Below are 20,660 nucleotides of genomic sequence, written 5' to 3'. Positions count from 1 at the left end.
CTGCTCTGTCCGATCATTTCTGTGTCTTCTTCGACCTGTCTGTTATTCCCAAACCTCATGCCTCATGTTCTAATGCTAATGATTTGTTGAACTCTGTGACTTTGAGTGTTTTGAATGTTCTGCACACCATTGCCCCAATGGAGATAAGCAGAAAGCACCATGGAGGAATGATGACTCGGTCTGGGCACAGAAAAGGGAGTGCCGGAGGGCCGAGCAGGAGTGGACCAATCGCAAATCTGACATTTTTAGCACCAAAGTACATCTCCGACATGTTAGTACCATATGAACTTTCTTGCACTCTGAGGACTTCAGGGACTGCTCTCTTGCTGGTGCCCAGAGTCCGGATTAAACATGGAGAATCAGCATGTCAGTTTTATGCAGCTAAAACCTGGAACAACCTTCCTGAAGATGTGCGACAGGCCTCTGCTTTGGCAATGTTTAAATCCAGGCTCAAAACATTTCTGTTTATCCGTGCATATGACTGAAAGGTTTTTTATAAAGGTTTTTATTCCGCACTTTTCCCCTTTTAACGTTAATTTTATTACGATTATTTGGGATTATTTATGTTTTGATTTGTTTTGTTGTGATTTTAATGTCCTTCTTATTCCGTAAAGCACTTTAAATTGCTCTGTGTACCAATTGTGCTATACAAATGAACTTGCCTTGATTAACTCAAATGCTGGATCAACAGGATCCAATGGAATGATAGACATTTTCCCACCTTTTGCCTGGTTTACCCAGCAGTCTGGGTCAAATCCTCACAAACCAGCAAAATGGGTCAAATACAGACTTTCCATCAATTCAGGGCAGCCATTACCCACCTCATCTGATACTCCAGAGAAACGACTGTAACTGTTGTTGTTTCTTAGATAAAGCCACACTGTTTGGGTTCAGCTTCACATTTCTCCATCACACTTTTCTACCTGTAAACATGATGTTTCTCTCTGTTCCCAAAGTGGAATCTTCTGTCAATGAAACTCTGGAATGTCACCACTCAAGCTTCTGTCACAAAAACAAACTACAACATGGACAATTTTTATGATAATTTTACTTCTGAATTAATAATGCGCTGCTGTTAATGGTGTGATATGTTTTGAATGCATTTATGTATTTTAAAATGCTTTAAAGAAAATAAATGTTTCTTAAAACACACTGTGGTGGTCATTATAAACATTAACCCATTTATTGGGTAGAATTATCCCATTAGAGAAGTAAAATGTAACCTAGAATTGGGCGGAAAAAATTACCCAAATAGTTGTGTTAAAAAAATAACCCAAACTGCTGGGTCAGAATAATCCAGAGTTGTGTTGGTCCAATAGTGACCCAACGCTCGGTTATTTATTTACACAGGGTAATCCATCTTTTTTTTTTTTTTTTTTACTGTGAAGCTATATACAAAGTGAGAAAATTAATAAAAAGGCTCTCCTGGAAAAAGCAAATATAGAATGTAGGCCTATTACTTATGTTTTAAATAGTCATTCTTCAAACTTATTGTACTTGCACTGGAAAATACTAATTGCATAGTATGGCTACATATCATTTTCACTCAACAATTACAGTTGTTTGCAACAAAAGTAATTTCATCAAATTTAACAGCCATAATGTAAACATCAAAAATCATTGTGTATTGCCCAGAGCCTTGCTGAGTGACTGCACTGTCCTTTTAACAAACCTAATTTTGCCCCGTTTCTTTTGGTGGGCTGTGTACTGGTTGGACTTGAGTTTGGAGTAATAGTCAGAGAATTTATTGAAGAGGATTGAGATGGGCAGACCATTGAGGATGATTCCAAAAGCAATGCAGATGAAGGCAAAGATTCGGCCCAGTATGGTCTCGGGATACACGTCTCCATAGCCCACAGTGGAGATGCTCACCTGAAGGAGGTAAGATGGAAAAAAACATTTACTTTTAATGACAGTCTGGTGTAGTTTGCTTTTATGTCAAATGCTCACATAGTATACATGCAGGTGTTATGTATTTTTTATTTAGTATTAGCAAGTGTAAAGACAATATAATTGAAATGCATCTAATGTAAGGTAGAAAAGAAAATGTAAAATTACAATCAGTAAATGTAAATTTGTTCCAAATATGTAGATACAGTACTACTGAATAACCCAATAGTACCACTCATTATCCTCCACCAATGGCACCTTGCATCTGTATAAAATAAAATATGCACAATCTTTGGCATGTGAAGTAACACAAAGCTGATTTGTATTTGCTATATAACTATATAACTCTGCAGTGGACATGAACAGATTGTATAGAGGACTGCATTCTTTAGGGTCAAGGAAAATGGAATACTGCCTGGGCACTGCAGCAGGAGCCCATTACTCTGATTATAAGGATTATCATTTCCTTCTCCGGGATTAGAGGCAGGAATAAGTATAGGTACTGCTATGACCTGTTAACTAGTTTTATAAGGATTAGTGTTGTCACAATACCAAAATTTAAAACTCACTGTAAGTATTAATGAAAAGGCTTGATACTCTATACCACTCTATACTTTCTATACCACAATGATAGTAAAATTTTTCAACAATCCAACATCATCTCAACACAAATAATAGTACTTTCTTTAATACTACTGTATTAAAACAAAGAGCAAAACTGTTCAGAAAAGTCACATTTACTTATGTTGATGTATTGATATTTCAAATGAGTATCTAGTTTCATTACTAGATTTAGCATGGATTATTTTCTGGTTTTTGATACTTTTACAAAAGGGACTGCAGCAAAGGCAACATGTTCTATTCTAATCACATTTTCTTTACTCTGAGCATCTCCACAGGTCCCCACATACATTAGGTGTTAAATTGTGATAAATTAATTGATGGGCATTGCTAAACTAACTTACTGTTCCTTTGGTCATACTGACTTGGTTACTCTTGCACCACAATGTAATTTTGGCTCCTGTTTATATAATTAGTTTGACAAATGTGTTTGCCTGGCTGTCCACAGTTTTCATAACATAAACACTGCACAGAGATATATTGTCTTCATCTGTTATTATTTATATATCCTGCAGCTCTTGGCAAGGTAAATCTACTTACAGCAGCCCACCACCAGGCATGAGGTATACTGGTGAAGTTTGTCTGTGGCATGTCGTGCTCCACTGTATACACCATGGCGGAGAAGCTGAATATTCCCATTGCTATGAAGAGAAAGAGGCAGCCCACTTGTTGGTAACACTGGCGCAGAGTGAATCCAAATGCTCTCAGCCCAGTGGAGTGTCTGGCCAGTTTTAATATACGAAATATACGCATTAGTCTCATAATTCTCAGCACTTGCCCAAGCTTGCCCACCTGCCCCACTGCCTGCATGTCCGCCTCGTGCTTTATATAGTTGCCACTGCTGTCAAAAAGCTCCAGGATGCCTTGGAGATAGGTTGGTAATATAGCAATCAGGTCCACTGTATTGAGGACACTCCTGCTGAAAGCTTTGAGGTCTGGTGTGGAAACTAAACGAAGTATATACTCCATAGTGAAAAAGGCAATGCACATAGACTCTACGTATTCCCAATAGGTTTTGCCACTCAGGTGACCACTGTGAGTCTTGTACTGCATCTCTTCAACTGTGTTTAAAGTCATGGCCACCAATGAGATCAATACAAACAGACTAGACGCTACAGCCATGAGTTTGGCCTTCACAGATGAAAAAGGCTTCTCCATGAGGTTCCAGATGACTCGTCTTGATTGGCCCATAAACATGTCGTGAAACAGCTCCTCATTCTCCTCAATCTCTACCTCTGCCTCCAGCTCCCTCTGGATTTTTAGCTGCTCGTTTAGTTCATCCTGTCGCTCCTCAAAAGAAATCCTACAACAGCGGTTTGTGTTTTTGATACGCACCCCCCAGTAGTTGATCTCCTCTAAAAAGTTACGTGGACATAGCTCATCTTTAATCCACAGCACACCAGTTCTGTAGAAGTTAAAAATGCAGTGGAAAACATCTGGATCCCGGTCAAAAAAGTATTCATTATTGGTCACAATGTAGTCGTCACACAGGTCAAGCTTCATATTGTGGTCAGTGTAGGTGGCCAGGCGACCTATTCTTGTCTTGGGGTACTTGGCTGCCATCTTGTAGGCTATTTGATAGGGTTTACCTCCCACATTGATGTTGATCATGTAGTTCTTCTTGGATGGTGAGATCTGTTTAATCTGAGGATACACATCATCATACTCCGCTTCATACTCAGCATAGATGTCGTAGATATCCCGACTCAGCTCCTGCAGAGAGTTCCAGTTCTTCACACAGCTCTCTTTGGCCAATGGATAAGCGATCTCTGAAGGCCTCCTGTTAAAACCAGTGTCTCCTACTTTGTAGTTGGGGAAGAGACTCTGCCTCCTGTTGAAGAATGTAACAACCTTCCCTGTGCTCCCCATTTCGAAACCCAGAGCACAGTGCAGACAATATGCAGACTATAGAAGCATTACTGCGTCTAATACCCCTGCACCTAAGCACAGGACATGAGCAGGATGCCTCATGGCCCCATTAATGTTGCTGACTGAGAGGATCCGCGTGCTTACAGGACATCTAAATACCATTATCCCCTGTTGAGCTGCCGCCTCTCTGTCATGGCATTGGCTGCTGGGCATGGGTCAACATATGCCCACTATAAATGCACTTTTTAAAATAAATTTCAACCAATTAAAATTAAGATTTTTTAGCAAAATCAGACACATGATAATCATTCATCTTTTGCATATTTGCTTACATTTAAATGTATAGACATCTCTGCCATGCTTTAATCTTCTTCCAATCCCCACAGATTATTCAAAGGAAGTCATACTGGAAGGCTATGATTGAAAAATGCCATTGCGTGTCATAGCATTTTTTTTTCTAATTTTATCTATGCCAAAGGATTGTACAATGGTGCTGAAAGGAGTTGTAGAAATATCTCATTCAAAATACTACATTATGATTAATGTTTTGGATATATAACTTAAAATCCTACGTCAATACAGAATTAAGGTCAATTTTTGTTTTTGGTACTTTGCACAAATAAAATGTTTCTTTTTTTTCTTCATAAAATTTACATGACTACTTGGATTAACTGCACTTTTCAGCTTCTTGGTGTTAACCCAGATGACATAATTAAGTGTTTAAGGTGCTAATGCAGTGACATTTAAATAAAGTCACCAGACTTAAGGTAGTCTTATTAGTGCAGTGTGTCATAAGAGCAGGGTGTGAACTGGATTTGTTATTTAAACCAACACATGGACAAAAACTATAATAAAGGAATTAGGTGAATAAAGTTTATATTGAGCCTTAGATATTTCATTGATGGGGCAACAGTGGCTCAGTGGGTAGAGCATTTCCGAAGGTCAGAATTTTGATTCCCACTATGACCAAGCCCTGTTGTTGATATTACATTCACTAATAGTATTTACCATTAAGTTCTCTCATCACAACTGACCCAAAAGAAGGACTTAAATGCATATAAGCTATATGAATAACATGCACATATTTTCTGGAGGATTACAATATTGTTATCTGGTCTTCAGGTCCGCTACAGTTTCCTGCCACTGTTTTTCCAGTGTTTACAGATGTGGTCTCTTCAAAGCAGCTTAGAAGGAAAGAATGTAGATTATAATCCTTCCTGTAGGTATGTAAATCCTTGTGCCATACACGCTCCCTCATATTTACAGCTGCAAATCCAAACACAGATTGTTTTCTGTTACAATAATCTGACCATTGAACTTGACCTTTGCAGATGTGCCTCAAACAGGGTGTATCCAAAGAATCATCTGACAGGTAGGCTTGGCCCAAGACGCATGAGATGAAATCTGGGGATTCAAAGAAGATGCAGCTAATACATGTATTTATACAGTGAAGGGTGGAACCTATCTTGTGTTGGGCATGGTCAATTTAATATAATTTGCTTAATTTTATCTGGCCAGTGTTTGTCATGATGTTAATGAGAGGAATAATAGATGCTTTATAGAACAAGAAAGTTTCCAGTTGCCAAACTGTCAAACATTAAAAGGGGAACCTTTCCCACACCAACACTTTACAAGTGTTTTTCAGTGGGTTAAAAAAATATTAGAAAAATTAATTCATCCATTTTTTTCCTCTTATCTGGGGCTGGGTCACGAGATGAGATCCTCTCTCTCTTTTTTAAAATTATTTAACATATTAGAAAAAAAAAGTTCAATAAAATGAGAGAAAACATGGACTACTTCATGAAGTAGTCCATGTTTTACTCTCAATTGTGTGTAGAGTCATACATGTTGTGAGTTGTTTATCTTGCAGTATACTTTAAGAAATTAAATAATGTACCTTATTATAAAAAACTGCAATGCTTTCAAACATATTTTTGCACTGGGCTGATTTTGTTATCATAAAAATTAATACTAATATAAACTAATATCTTTATGATATATTGTGGAACCTTACTTACAGCGTTCTTTTGTCTTATGGCTCAAGTTTTTACAGGATATATGGCAGCAAATATTCACATTGCAGCTTTCCTTTTGATTTGAAGCAGACCCGGGTTTACAGGGGTGCAAAAGTGTGCACTGTAACGTCAATTACAAAAGTTTGCACCCTAATTTAAGGCGGGATAAATGACAACACTTAATGGAACATTTTACAGCCCTTTACAGCCCTTTGAAACTCCAGTGCACCCTCAGTCAGTTTGGTCTGAACCCGTCGCTTATTTGAACTTTGCTGATTCACTACTTGTGGTTAATTAGTACGACGGAGTATAAGGGTCACTTAAATAAAAAAAATAAAAAAGAGAAAAAAGTCAAAATATTTCGAGAAAACAGCCGTAATATCACGAGAAAAAAGTTGTAATATTACGAGAATAAAGTCGTATTTTTATGAGAATATAGGCTGCTGTGCGTGAATGAGTGACCAGTGCGTTATGCATTATGGAGAATTTGGAGCATTTTCTTCAGATAAACTTTCAACTGGGGTTTACGCACGATGAAATACTGTGTCTTTTAGCCCACCATCACCACACTATCATTAGTATAAGTACTTTGAAGGGACACTGCCAGCATTTGAGTTTGTTTAGTCGGAGGAACCATACAGATTTGGAAGAAATTGCTATATCTGAACAAAATGCTCCAGATGTATTCTAGTTTATTTCTTGTTTGCATGTAGTTGTACATAGTGACAGCCACTAAATATCTTATTGTGAAAGTCCCAAGCGGATGTTATTTAGCGAGGAGCTCCAGCTACAAAGAAATCGCTGCTGTTTTAAAGGGAAACCAAGGTTGTTGAGCTGTAGGCTTGGAGTAGCAGGCTCCAGGTACGTATCATTTCATGTATGAACACTGCTTCGATCGCGTCTTGTGATATTTCTGTCCGATTGCACTGTATGATCCAGCATTTCATTGCTTAGTTTTGCGGAAATATTGATGCGGGTAAGTGTCAAGTGGCGACAGCTGGTGAAGTGCAGCCCACCGGCTAGGTAGCATGAAGCTAACCCGGATAACGGTCATCAATGGCTTCAGTTTACTGTAGACAGCTGCGCAACTCGGTGGAAAATGTAATACAACCGCAGTTTATCCATAAGCACTGCACCTTTTATAGTGTATTAGCGTGATGTCAACGGGGTAAAATAAACTAATGCCCTTTTGAATGAAGCGTTTCGGAGCAGTGGTGGTAATTTGAGGTTCCTTACATCCATAAACTGCCACACAAATATTAGCCTTAACGGTTATTAACTGTTTTCCGACTTGCTGTAACAGAATGAAACAGTACAATAATGTATATTTAGGCTACTGTCTTCCGGTCTGACTGGCTCCATAAGTTAGAAACTAAACTATTAAATATTATCTAAGCAAACTGGATGTAGGAGTCTTGATTAATTTATTTATTTCCATTGGCCTACCACAGGAGCATTGACTGTTCTGTACCACTGTTGTTGTTGATGTTTTTTTAATTAATTAATTTATTTTTGTTTTTTTGTTTTGTTAGCATAGTCTTTATTATGTTTTTGAGTCATTATTTTAACACATTTTATAGTCCAAGATTCGTTCATGTCTTTAGCAAAACACTTGAGTTTAGTGTAAGGTTTTAGTCAGAAGTGAACAGTTACTTTTAAATAACAATTTAAGTTGGTATATAGGGTAATGGAAATGATTATTATTGTTAAATTTGTTAATATTCTTCAAATAAATATTACAAGGGTATATTTGGGCATTCATTCATGGACATAATGTGGTGAACAGTCATGAATACAAAGTTGAAGTGTTAATTCATATTAACAAAGGCATTATTTTGGCTGAATAGTGGACTATTGTCTTATGTATTGCTGTCCTCAAATGTCTATTATGTGTGGCAGTTAAAGGTTTGTTTGTTGTGTGCTGCCAGTGTAGATGGAGTAGTATTGAAGCAGATGGGGGTGGTGACTCATTGTCTTCTGGAGTAGGGGGTCTCATAATAGCCACTCTGTCCCGACAAGCCTGCTCCGAAAACCCTTAATCACACTAAAACACTTCCCTTGGAAATTACATCCTGTTTACACACTGTACCTTCAGCTGAGCCTGCACAATAGCAAACCCAGAGACCACTCTGATGCTCATTGATTTAAGTTGACTAAATTACCAGATTGTCAGGTCATTTCACTTTGTTTCTTGCCTAAATTTATACTGGATTTATACTGAGCAACAAAAAATCTATTAAAATCTTTATATTTCATACAAAAATTCCTAGATCAAAATTTTTTTTGATCTAAGTGAAATTAAAAAAATATATATATATTCATTGTGAAATATATTATTATTATTATTTGTATTATTTGTATTTATTTTCTTTTGCATTTACACTTCACTTAGAACTTAATATTTGACAAAGCATGATTGTGTGCAAGTCTTTCTCACATAATTTGGCTCTGCCCTATTATCTTTCCCTTATGTATAGCCTTATGACTGGAGGACACACTTGTAACTGTAGTCGGAGTGACTTGCCTTCCTCCAAAGACCTTGACCAAGTCCTGGGTTTCTGGTCCTGAACAAAAGCCTTTGGCAGCTTCACTGTTTAACAATGAGCTTGTCATTCTTTGTTTACTCCATGTGGATATGTGTTAGCCAAGACATTTGCCTCATTTCCCCTTAACGCTTATAAAAAAATGTGTTGTTTCAAAAATGAATATGTCCACTTGATTAACAGGACTGATTATATAACAATAACTTGATACATTCAGCATTAGCTTCTTCATGATCTACCATGTTATTACTGTTCAGATGGTTTTGATTGTAGTATTCACCATGGACATGGCCCAATCGACTGTAAAATACGGTTACACCTAAACATAATTGCAATGTATAGGTGGATATCTTTTCTTTTTTTTTCTTTATTACTCAGAGTAATTATTTTGGGATGAACACAGAATAGTACAAGGGATTAGATATATGATATGTTATTAGTTTCAAATTTGGGGAATTAAAAAAAAAAAAAAGCTGAAAAAGATATCAGAGCAATTTATACTTGTATAAATAAATACATAAATAATTACACACATATGTATATTATACACTATCTGATCAATTCCTACAAATATTCCTTTAATTTAGATTCTTGTTCAAGCGCCACAGATGTACAAAGCTTTCTGTAGTTCTTGAGTTACCCCAGCCCCTCCTGGACTTGTAACCCTATGCTCTGCTCTTTCTCTCAGTCTGATGGAAGCAGGGCCCTGTGGAGCAGAAGAGCAGTGCGGCCGGTCTCCCCCCTGTCCTCTCATGCCTCCCCCTTTGTGTCCCCCTGTGTGTTAGTGACCCTGTCACACCCTCCACCTCCTCCTCTACTGTCCCACCACCCACCCGCACGCCCGCTCCCTCCTCGTGTTGTGCCCCCCTCTCACCCCATGCTCCGGACACAGTCTGCTCACTGCCAGCCCAATGACTGCCTGGATCGTCCTGCCTGTCAGCTTGTCTGCCTTCTCCATCACAGGGATATGGATCGTGTAAGCTCCCCCCAAAAAATCAATGCCATATTCAGTTAGCTAGGGATGTGTGTTATGTGCTTGTCAGAAGTCCTTTGCAGTTTAAGTCCTGATTCAGTCCGGCATTTGTCTGGGCTTAAAATCGCTTCATTGTTCTTCATTTCATTCTGAATTTTCATTTTGTTAGTGTTATTCTAATGTTTTAAAACTAGGTTTGTCCGTTATAATAGAGTTGGCTGGCTAGAAATGGTGAAACATGAGGTGACAAGATTATCTGCTGTGACCACCTTTGAATAGAAAGAAACTGTTAATTTACCTATTATGTATTCATTCAATTCAATTTTTTTCTTATATTTAAAATAAGCACATGTTTAAAAAATATGTTAAGGCCCACTTCAAATTTGCTTCTTTATTTTTTGAATGGGATTCTCCTATTAAAAATCTGTAGTTTGGTAACAGGAATGACATTTTTAAACAATTTTGCCAGTTGCTAGTCCATTCTAGCTAGTACAGAGCCACATGCTGTACACAACGAAAGTAATTTCTTTTTGAAATCAGTACAATTAATTTGATCAGCAAAATACATTGATGAATACAAGAACTACCCTAAAACATTGAAAAATATAAAATATTGAAGAGTTACAGTCACTTGCTGAGACTGTGGGATTCTAAATGTAACTATATCTTGTTGATGATCTAACTAGAATGAATTCATTAGTAGTTCATAAAGATGATGGGAATAAAAGTAAATTAAAGATTTTACTATTAAAGCTAAAACTCATTATGATGATGAACAACTTTGCATTTCCTAAATAAGCCCCAGTGACATCCTCAAACAAATGAGAATAAACCAGGGCACTTATTGTAATAAATTATTTTGTGACTAAAATAAAACGCAATATTGCTGTGATTTGTCATGGGGATATCCCTGATGCCCTTGACGACATCCTACTTTAAAGATAGAAGTTAGTCCGTGAATGGTACTAGTGAGAATGGCTCTTTTCTTCTCAATTAAGGACTTTGACATTGTGCCAGGCCTACTTATACAGCCTAATGTATCAACTATGGTTTAAATAAAGTTTATTATGTAGCTGACAGAATATTACATAGGTTCTTGGGGCTATTCTGCTCATTGACTGTGAAGCCTCTCTGAGTCACCCTCCCATGTTTGACATTAGCCTTTTCCTGCTTTGACTTATGGAGTGTTTTTCTCCCCTCAGTTACGCCATGGCTGTGATGAATCACCATGTTTGTCCTGTGGAAAACTGGTGAGTGTCTGAGATGCTTCTTAGAAAGAAAAGTCTATAAACTATTTTCTTCAGTACTGTAAAAAAAAAAAATAGAGATAAATTCTCTTCTCATTTGACCGATCTCTTAAATCAGTTTTTTTTTTTATGTTGTTGATTCAATTATTGCAGCAATAGTCTGCATTTAATATAGCACTCCTAGTAATTTGCACTGTTCACTTCTGACTAAAACCTTAATCTGAACTGGATTGACGTTCCACAGGTCCTACAATGTAACATGCATGGAGGAGCTGCCTCGACCTGGCTTTCCTAAAACATGTTGCACTCTCCAGGACATCCCCCTCATCAGGTTTGTTACTCGCCTATTTATTTTTTCTGCTAAGCAAAGTCTGTCAGCAAATGTCCCCAGGTTCTTGTGAAAACTGTGCTCTGAGAATTCATGCGTTTCCTTTTTCATGTGCTCTCCTGTCTGTAAGAAAAGATCCAAACTCTAAATATGCATTATAAAAAGGTGTAAAACTAGAGAATAGAGCTGTACAAAATTATATAACTATAACTTATAACTATTTCCAGAAATATAAAAATACTGTATAAACAAAAAGCAGATTTTAGTCATGTTAGAAATTATGCAAAATTATGTGAATCTACCCTGTACACTCTGGACACATATACCAGCATGTCACTTGTGCTTGACAATTTAGTGTCTGTTTTTGTTTATGTATTTGGATGGTGTGAGCGAAAGGCTCCAATTTTAAATAGTATTATTGAACATGGATATTCTAAATGGTATATCTCTAATCTTGCGACTCTAATAACTTTTTCAGCCAAATGCAGCAACTACCCTATACTCTTAATGTTCACTTAATCCAGTAAAGACAGAGACAGATGGTATTGGGCAAGGATTGCGTTAAGACGACATACGTAAATCTTCTACAAATTTAATACTGTTTGCTGTGTGTCTTGCAGTAAATGTGGTTCGTACCCTCCGGAGAGCTGCCTGTTCAGTCTGATCGGGAACATGGGAGCCTTCATGGGTAAGACCTTGGTGTGATGGCACATGTACACATAAGCCTCGTTTCCACGGATTCACTTTGGGGCGGATCGGTATGGGCCGCAAGTGCCTCCACTGACTAAAGTGAACCGTACTGCTCCGTTTGAGAAGCAGACCATGGAGGGTAGTAGCTGCCAGTGGGGTCTTGGACTGATAAGGTGCAGCTCCAGGGGTGGTTAACAATCAAACAAGATGATTGGATAAGAGAGAACAGAGTCAGACAGCAAAAAGCTAATCTAAATATAGAATAATAATTTATCACCAAACTCTTACTTGATCTTGTGATAAACCGCTATATTTCCAGACATGCTTGCAAAACAAAGCTAGTAAGCAGCTAACGACTATTAAGAGTTTTGTCTGAGTGACATCAGTGTCTCATGGAGCAGAGTTCTGCCCCTGGACCCCGAGCATGCAAACACAACTCAGCTGGCGAGATCTGCACCAAACAGAGCCGCTCCAAAGCAGCCCCAAGTGAACCGTGCCTTTGGAAGAGAGGCTGTAGTTACTGTGTCTTGTGCTCAAAACGGGACCTCCCAAACTAAGGATCAAACACAAGGGGAGCATATGTAATTGATCTGACCAAGTGGTTAAGGCTGCTGTTGCTGTATTTGTTCCCCATAAGCAGATGGTAAACACTGTCATAGTTTGTCATTGGGAGGTATCTTTTATTTTTATTAGCTATTGTTTGCCTGTAATTCGTATTGTCATCTTCAGACAATACATTTTCTTGGGCTGTACACTGAATCACATATATATAATTGTATTAAAAGTCAATAATTTCAAATCTTAATTATAAAAATATTACTTGCATTGTTTTAAAAAGCATTCAGCCCTTTTCAGAGCCCCTACTGAAAGTTGGAGCTGTATAGGCCAATTCATTTCTGAGCTGTTAAATAGTGTAACAGTAGCGGTGTAGTAAGGTAAAACCCATGTGCGGTGTTATTAATTCTCTCCGGTGCCCGCCGACGTCGGGCTCAAACACAGGGGCCTGAAATAGCCTGGTCGCTCTAATCAATAATGAATGCAGTTTTCCTTCCTCTTCCCCCTCTGTCCTCTCCGTGTCTCCTCCGTGGCCTCTCTCCATCACTCCTCGCTTTTATCACCTTCAGCTCTGCCCCATTTTCTGCAGATGCCTCTGCTGTTCCTCTACGCCTTAATTACAGCTGATGTTTACGGCTCTCTGCCTCTTCACATTTCCAAGTGTATTTATCAAGGATGTTTCTTCCAGCTAGCATTGGACCTTTGACTCCACAATTAAACACCCATGCTGGAGATTTTACAGTTTAACTATGTTTTAGGGAGCATTTTCACATAGGTTTGCATCTTGAATATAATTTATATAATTTGTAACTAAATTATATATAGTTCTTATAAAAATTAATTGGTTTAATTTTTAGGAAAATCTCTTTGCAACAAGAAAAAATACTGAATTGATCCATTATATACTGGTGTCAACCCGATGTTCTGTTGCATTTTTGTTTCCCTATACTAATCATAAATAATGTTGAGTAATGGTTAATTTCTTTGTCACAAATGCCCTCATCTATTCTTGTTTCACATTTAGCAATGAGCCTAATGGAATGTTTAATGGGTTCATCCATTTTACTAGCCAAAATAAATGGTTTGTATTGCTGTCACAAAAAGACATTGAAAAATCTCTTTAGATTCTTACTGCAAACACAGGGTATTTGTCTGCTGCCCTTGACATGTCTGAGCTAAATGAAATAGAAATGTACCTCCACATTAAATGCCTCTCTCTTTGTAATAAATGCTTTTCACCTTTTTCTCTTTGTTCCAGTGGTGATGGTGTGCCTTCTGCGATATGCCCAGGTCATCGAGCACAGTCACAGATGTTGGGTCAACACCAGTGCCCTCGTGTCTGGCTGCACCAACGCAGTCGGCCTGGTCATGGTTGGCAACTTCCAGGTAAAACTGTTACTTTGTTGTATGTAGCATGATGTCCTCTTTTATAATTGTCGTTTCATTCTGGAGTTTCTACACTGATGATTGCATCATTATTTTCTATTCTGCAGCTCCCTCACGAAAAACAAATTTGAAAGGTGATATATTACTAAAGAAAATATGATAAATGATATTACTGACAGCCCTAAAGTGGGATAATCCCAATAAATCCTTTTCTAGACATGCAATAGTGTTAATACTGTAAAAAGCAGAATAAAACACTTTGTTAGCATCTATAATAAGTTAGAGACTTCATTAGTCAACCTTCAACAGCTCTAATGGTACTACAAAAACTGCAAAGAAAAGGTGCACATGATAGTAATAAGAAAAAATAAATAAATACTATCTAGCTATCATTTATTGAACGTTAAGTCGATATACCGTTCATGGTGATTGACTATTGCTCGTCTGTATTCTTGTCCTGTAGGTAGACCATGCCAAGTCACTGCACTACGTGGGGGCAGGTGTGGCGTTCCCGGCTGGTCTGCTGTTTGTCTGTCTCCAGTGTGTGCTCACATATCGAGTAGCTGTGACGGCGTTGGATTACTGGATGGCTCATTTCAGAGTGGCCCTTGCCCTAGGAGCCATGGTCTCTCTTGTTTTGAGTATCCTTTTCAAAGGCTGAGGCATGCTCTGCTAGTATGGCTGTAGTAGTAGTAGTAGACTTAACAAAAACAGAAATATGTATTATTCCATTTTTATCCTGTACCTACCTTTTTTTAAAGAGAAAAAAAATGAAAATTTGGCCTTGATGAAATCACATTGATGTGATAATGTAATTATACCCCAGCAATTTGCAGTATAAAGTCATTTCAGAATAACCAACTAACTGTCCTTTTTATGAACGGCTCAAGCAATCTAACTTCATTTACAGGTTCAGAATTTGCCTGACTTTCTTCAAAGTGATAATTTAGTTTTCTGTTAAAGATCTAAAAGTTTTGTCATAATAATATACTTATTTGTGCATGTCTAAAGAACATCTTTCTTAACCCAGCCCTTTCTCAGGTGGTATGTTTTTCATCCACGAGAGCTTTGTCCTGCAACACGCTGCTGCCATCTGCGAATGGGTCTTCACCGTGGACATCCTGGTCTTCTACGGGACCTTCACCTACGAGTTCGGCACAGTCACTAGTGAGACCCTCATGGCCGGCCTACAGCAGACCCATCACCACAGCCCGGGGGTCATGATAGGGCCTGGGTCCAGAGGAGCGCTGGGAGGAGCCACCAAAGGTCTCAAATCCCCTGGAGGCAGCAGCACATCCACACATCTCAACTGTACTCCTGAAAGCATAGCCATGTTGTAGCTTTGTGTTGCATCATGGGAAGGTAATAATGTATAACAATATATGATATATCTGGCGCCCTCTAGTTTTGGCCAATCACATTCAGTTTTGCCACTACAGCTGAATGTTTGCAGCCAAAGTTCAAAGGATTTGTTTTCATTTCCAAAGGCATTACCCATGTTGTAGCTTTATGTTGCAGCATGAAAAGGTAACGATACAGTTTTGTCTGACGCCCCCTGGTGTTGGCTCATGGCATTCAGTGTTGCCACTACAGCTGAATGTGTGGAGCTCAAGTTCTAAATCTCAATCATGAATGATTTTTTTTTTTTTTTTTTTTTTTTATACAAATTTACTCTTTCTGCAAATCTTAACTGATGTGGGTACAAATATGACATTCCCTAAAGCTTGGCCCACCTCTTTTTTGGCCTTTTGCTTCTTGCTGCACGGCACACTTTTATGAATGAAAGACTTGCGTTCAAGTTTTAAGTTTTTGTAGTAGGTAGATTTATTGAATGTGTGTAAGTCAATAGTTAGTACTTATTTTTGTCATAAATATGCTGTTGTCTTACAGCCTCAACCAATTAAGCAACAAATTTCATTACACTTTATTTCTGCACATTTTAATGCCTGATAACTGCTGAATTTTATGCCATTTTCTTTTCAAATACAATTACTGACTATTGATCATTTCTGATATAAAATTCAAGGCTGTCTGCATTTGAATCTTTTTTTTTTTACCCATCATGCTGTTCTACTTCTAATGCATGCTTTCTGAAGTCCCTTCATACTACCTATTTACACCCAGCGCAATAATTTGTCTGATTCGTTGCCTCATTTTTCACTGGAGAAGAGGATTTTGCCTTTTTTTAAATGGGGGTTTTGCTTTTTAAGTGACCTCCATTTAAGACAATTGGATCTTGAGTATTTTATTTAGAATATTCCAGGCTGGACCTTTGGAATCCTTATTTTCCAAAACGATTTGTGCCATACGTTTAACACAGTGGCATGATGATGCAAATACATTGAGGTGTGTGTTGAGTTTTGCCAATTTAACATGATTTACTGCCATGAACTAAATATAAATACCATCACTTGGTTGGTTCTTCAACTTCAGTGTACTAATTCTCCCCTCACACTGTCAAGTTATTGATTTAAACCAATGGTTTTCAAACTGCTCCTTTTAAACTGCTGTGTACAGATGTTTTTTTATATGGCTTTAAATTACTTGAATCGACAGATTAAAAACTGAAGGCAAATTAATTTTAATGGCAATCATGTTAATTTTCAGGAAATACTTATGGAATTAAGATTAACGTTAATCTTTGGATAAGAAGAGATCAATGAAATAAACACAAATAGATCAATATCAACTCCAGTATAATTTGACTGTGTATACGTCACCTTTTTCCTCATGAATGGCCTTTTCATCAAATTTGGCCAAGCCATGTTGCTGCTAACAGGAAAACAATTGTTTTTTTTTTGTTTAACAACAATGCATTAAAATATGGATCAGATTGGAGAAAGCGGGCCTGCATATGAAAGTTTTGAGAACCACTGGTGTAAATAATTTTTAAAACCTTGGATGCCAGCAATATTAGTCATGTTGCCTACCTCTTATTTCCTGTGGATTGTTATGTCAACTTTTAATTCATAAAAAAGGGGGCAGTATTGGGTACAATAGAGGACCTACAGTGTCATGTCAATTCAGGTTTCAGTTTCTGTTTTTCATCCAAATGTTTCTTTTCAGTTGTTTTATTAAGGTTGCATCTACACAGACCATTTCTTGTACATTTGTTGCCAAAAACACCATGGTCTTGTTTTTCAGTGGACTGTTTCAGCCTTACATACATATGGTGCGAGGAAAATGTTTAAAAGGTTTTTTTTAAATTTTCTAAGTTTTTACTTGTTTTGTGTAGTTAAGCACACTGTTGTCCAAAATTTAAAATGGCAGCTTGAATGAACTAACAATTTCAGCAACAGGCCAAACAGTCACCATTTAAATTTCAGTACATGTATTATTGGTAAGTTATTACAGATGTTTGACCTGTTCATGTCTTTTTAAATGCAAAGTCACATCTACTGTAAATTAATCACTGAATAATGGAGCAGTGGAAAACATCTCTCAATAACCTGGATAATTCATTTTCTTTTATAAATTGTGTAAATATGTATGATTTGTCTATCATTTAGGTATTTTGATTTGAAAGAGATTTATATTCAAATAAATGAAATAAAAACTATAAATTATTAGCAGACATTTATGTGGACTCTTCCTTACACACATGCAAAATAATGGGAAAATATATATAAAAAGTTTATTAAACAAGGGTGGATTAACTTAATTTTTGGTCCAGAAGATGTTACGTTGAAGATTTGAACAATTAAAATAATTGGAAACAATTTCAAACCATGCCAGTACAATCTGTAATAAAACAATTATTTTTATACAAAGTAGAACTTTAAAAGACATCTTTCTGTATTATAACCCTTTACTACATACAGGATTTGACAGTAATTACATGTTTTTTCCTAAACATTTGTATCAAAAGACTTTAAAAAAAAAAAAAAAAAAAATTCAAATTGCTTGTATTCCCATAGTCAGGTCAAGTGTACATGGCTCCATGAAGGTCCTCTAGTCTGTGCTCTCTTTGTCTTCTCCTCTCCTGACAAAAAAGATGGGATAATTCATAAACCATATTCAAAAGTATAAATGATCACTGTTCCATTTGAATGTATTTAGAAGTTTAATCCTATACAGTATACTCTACTAACCTTGTCCTTTTTGAACTCTTCATAGTCGGGGTCATCTGTTGGTAATTCATGACGACATAGGGGACAAGAGTTGGTCTAAAGAAAAAAAGCTAAACGCAATTATAAACATAAAACAACACACAGAGTTTGTACTTCACTTTTGGACTGTTCATTTATGAAGAGTTGAAAAAGAGTATGATGTCATCTGCATAATAAAATCAAAGCACTAAACCTATTCATTACCATGTGGGAGTTACATTGATAGTTTTCAAATATTTTTATTTGAAAATTATCTGCAGTATGTAGTATCTTTCTTGACGCTGAATTTGTATCAGCTTAATTATAATTTCAATGTGCTATATGAGCTTCCATAGAAATTTGGTCTGTCTGCATCTCCAAAAATATGTACTTACATTTACTGGTAGAAAACATGTCCCCACTATCCATTTTACCTTTTTTAACCAGGGGAGTATGCAGCCTGAGTGGAAGAGGTGTTTACAGGGCATTTCTCGAACCGTCTCTTGTTCCTCAAACTCCAACAAACAAACAGGACACTTTAGACCTTTATCTGTTAAACAAAGAAGAGCATTAATTATTAAAATTCATGGTTTGCAATTGCCTCAAAAGCAGAAAGGTTCAAATTTACTGATTAAAAATAGGGTTGAAAAGAAAAAAAAACCTAACTAACCAAAAGGAGGTATGAAGGAGTAAGAAGGAACAAAACTATATAAATATCAGTAGTAAAATAAAAAAGTAAAATCTAAAGTATACAGAAACAAAGACAGGGAAAAAAAAGCATGGCAAGGCTATAATTTCAATAACTACAACAAATACATGAATGGACAGGTGCGGGATGAGTGTGGGAGCAGCTGGTTTTCTGAATGAATTATAAGCATATTTAAGGCACCTGCTTGTTCTGGGGAAATGACGACGATGGGCAGAGTTTGAACAGCAGCTTTGGCAGCAGGAGGAGGAAGTCGCTGGTCCCAATCAGTCAAATCAAAACCTGAGTCAAACAAATCAACTCCCTGCATCAAGGACCTGAAATGTTAAAGAGCATTAGTTACAATTCATAATGTCCTAATCATTGTTCATGTTACCACAATAAGTACCTGGCAAGTTCAAGTAATGCATTTTGACGATACTGTTCTTCTGGATTGGTGGGCTCACAGTTGTGTTCATCAAAATAGGATGCCATTATGGTGGTTCAGTCAAGCTTTGAACGAAAATTATAATCCTCCATTATACAACATCATAGACAGAGCCACAGAGCCTTACCGTACATAATAGTGCTGTAGCCCTGTATTTTATTTTAGTGTATTATACTTACACAATGTTGTGCTTAAGTTTATTTTATAATATTTATTTATTTTAAGTTTATTTCTTTTATCTTCTTGTTCTTAAACTGTGCGTTGCAGCAATGATATTTCCCCATTATGGGACAAATAAAGGTTCTCTTATGTCTTACCTAAACCCAAAAGTGTTTTTTGAAAATTAGGTACTCTTGATAAAACATGTGTATAAAATAAAAAGCACTGTCCTTTAAACCGAGTTTTTACACTTTTACCTAAAACACAAAGACTGAATTCATGGTTTTATATGAACAAAGAACATGAAAACAATGAAAGTTCACTGTAATCTAACTGTATTTTCTAGTCTTTCTAGCGTTGTTGTACGCTGTTCGAAGATTACTTTTTGGAAAAATAGACTTTATTGGGTAAGGAAATTTGAAAAATAACAATGTTGTAATATTTATTTTGCTCTAACAGAGAAAATAGACTTACCTCTGCTCCTCATAAAATATCAATACACTCTTGTCATTCTTCCGGGTATGACGTAAAGAGCTTTGACCAATCAGAACCTCCATGAGTTTTTGCTTTGTCGCCACCTACTGTTAAAGGTCTGCATTACGGATACATTTTAAAGTTTGTTTTTCTTCTGTTAAGGTTACAGTGCGAAATATTTCATGTAATATACAGTACGAGATTATTAAATATTACATGCAATTTGCTTATCTTTAGCAATCGTTTGTCAATTCCTCAATTACTACACAACACACAATGCTTTAATAGCAAAATGATTTATTTGCATAATTGGTGTAAAGGTGAGAAATCTTACTATATAGATCTATTAACAATCAACTCCAAAGGAAGGACAGGACATACTTAACAAGAAACCAACCAAAATGTGTATGGCTTTGGTTAATAACAACCCACAAATACCTTAAAGACCATTGTTACCTGTCTGTTTAAATAAATTGAGAAAGAAATTAGGCTCCAGAAGTCCCTGAACATAAAATAGGTCCAATATTGAATGCATTATAGGAGTACTAATAACAGACCCAAAGTTATACAGTAGACGTTGCCCATACACTGAGAAATCAACCAACCATTTAACAGAAAGGCCACCACGCTTTAATTTTGATGCCTGCTTTTTAATATACTCACACACAAAATCAAAATATTATAGAGAT

The 20,660-nt window shown here is 36.9% G+C and overlaps 3 protein-coding genes across 3 annotated transcripts; 1 reads left to right on the top strand and 2 right to left on the bottom strand.

Annotated features, from left to right (window-relative positions):
* Positions 1–1,617: 1,617 nt before the first annotated feature.
* Positions 1,618–4,493, bottom strand: LOC117376124 (potassium voltage-gated channel subfamily V member 2-like). The gene is made up of 2 exons (XM_033972531.2): positions 3,052–4,493; positions 1,618–1,872 (listed from the first exon to the last, which is right to left on the bottom strand). Exons 1-2 carry the CDS (start codon positions 4,378–4,380, stop codon positions 1,618–1,620), a joined length of 1,584 nt encoding a protein of 527 aa, XP_033828422.1. The 5' UTR covers positions 4,381–4,493.
* A 2,686-nt stretch (positions 4,494–7,179) lies between these two features.
* On the top strand, positions 7,180–17,689 carry tmem150aa (transmembrane protein 150Aa). The gene is made up of 8 exons (XM_033973117.2): positions 7,180–7,256; positions 9,627–9,914; positions 11,114–11,161; positions 11,403–11,489; positions 12,107–12,174; positions 13,990–14,117; positions 14,581–14,758; positions 15,159–17,689. Exons 2-8 carry the CDS (start codon positions 9,850–9,852, stop codon positions 15,455–15,457), a joined length of 873 nt encoding a protein of 290 aa, XP_033829008.1. The 5' UTR covers positions 7,180–7,256; positions 9,627–9,849; the 3' UTR covers positions 15,458–17,689.
* Positions 17,690–18,003: 314 nt separating this feature from the next.
* On the bottom strand, positions 18,004–19,422 carry rnf215 (ring finger protein 215). Its single transcript, XM_033972875.2, has 5 exons — positions 19,300–19,422; positions 19,095–19,228; positions 18,640–18,755; positions 18,209–18,283; positions 18,004–18,099 (listed from the first exon to the last, which is right to left on the bottom strand). Exons 1-5 carry the CDS (start codon positions 19,383–19,385, stop codon positions 18,040–18,042), a joined length of 471 nt encoding a protein of 156 aa, XP_033828766.1. The 5' UTR covers positions 19,386–19,422; the 3' UTR covers positions 18,004–18,039.
* Between the last annotated feature and the right edge of the window lie 1,238 nt (positions 19,423–20,660).

This window comes from Periophthalmus magnuspinnatus, chromosome 9 (genome assembly GCF_009829125.3).
Source record: "Periophthalmus magnuspinnatus isolate fPerMag1 chromosome 9, fPerMag1.2.pri, whole genome shotgun sequence".
NCBI lineage: Eukaryota > Metazoa > Chordata > Actinopteri > Gobiiformes > Gobiidae > Periophthalmus > Periophthalmus magnuspinnatus.
This window is presented reverse-complemented; position numbering and strand designations above follow the sequence as displayed.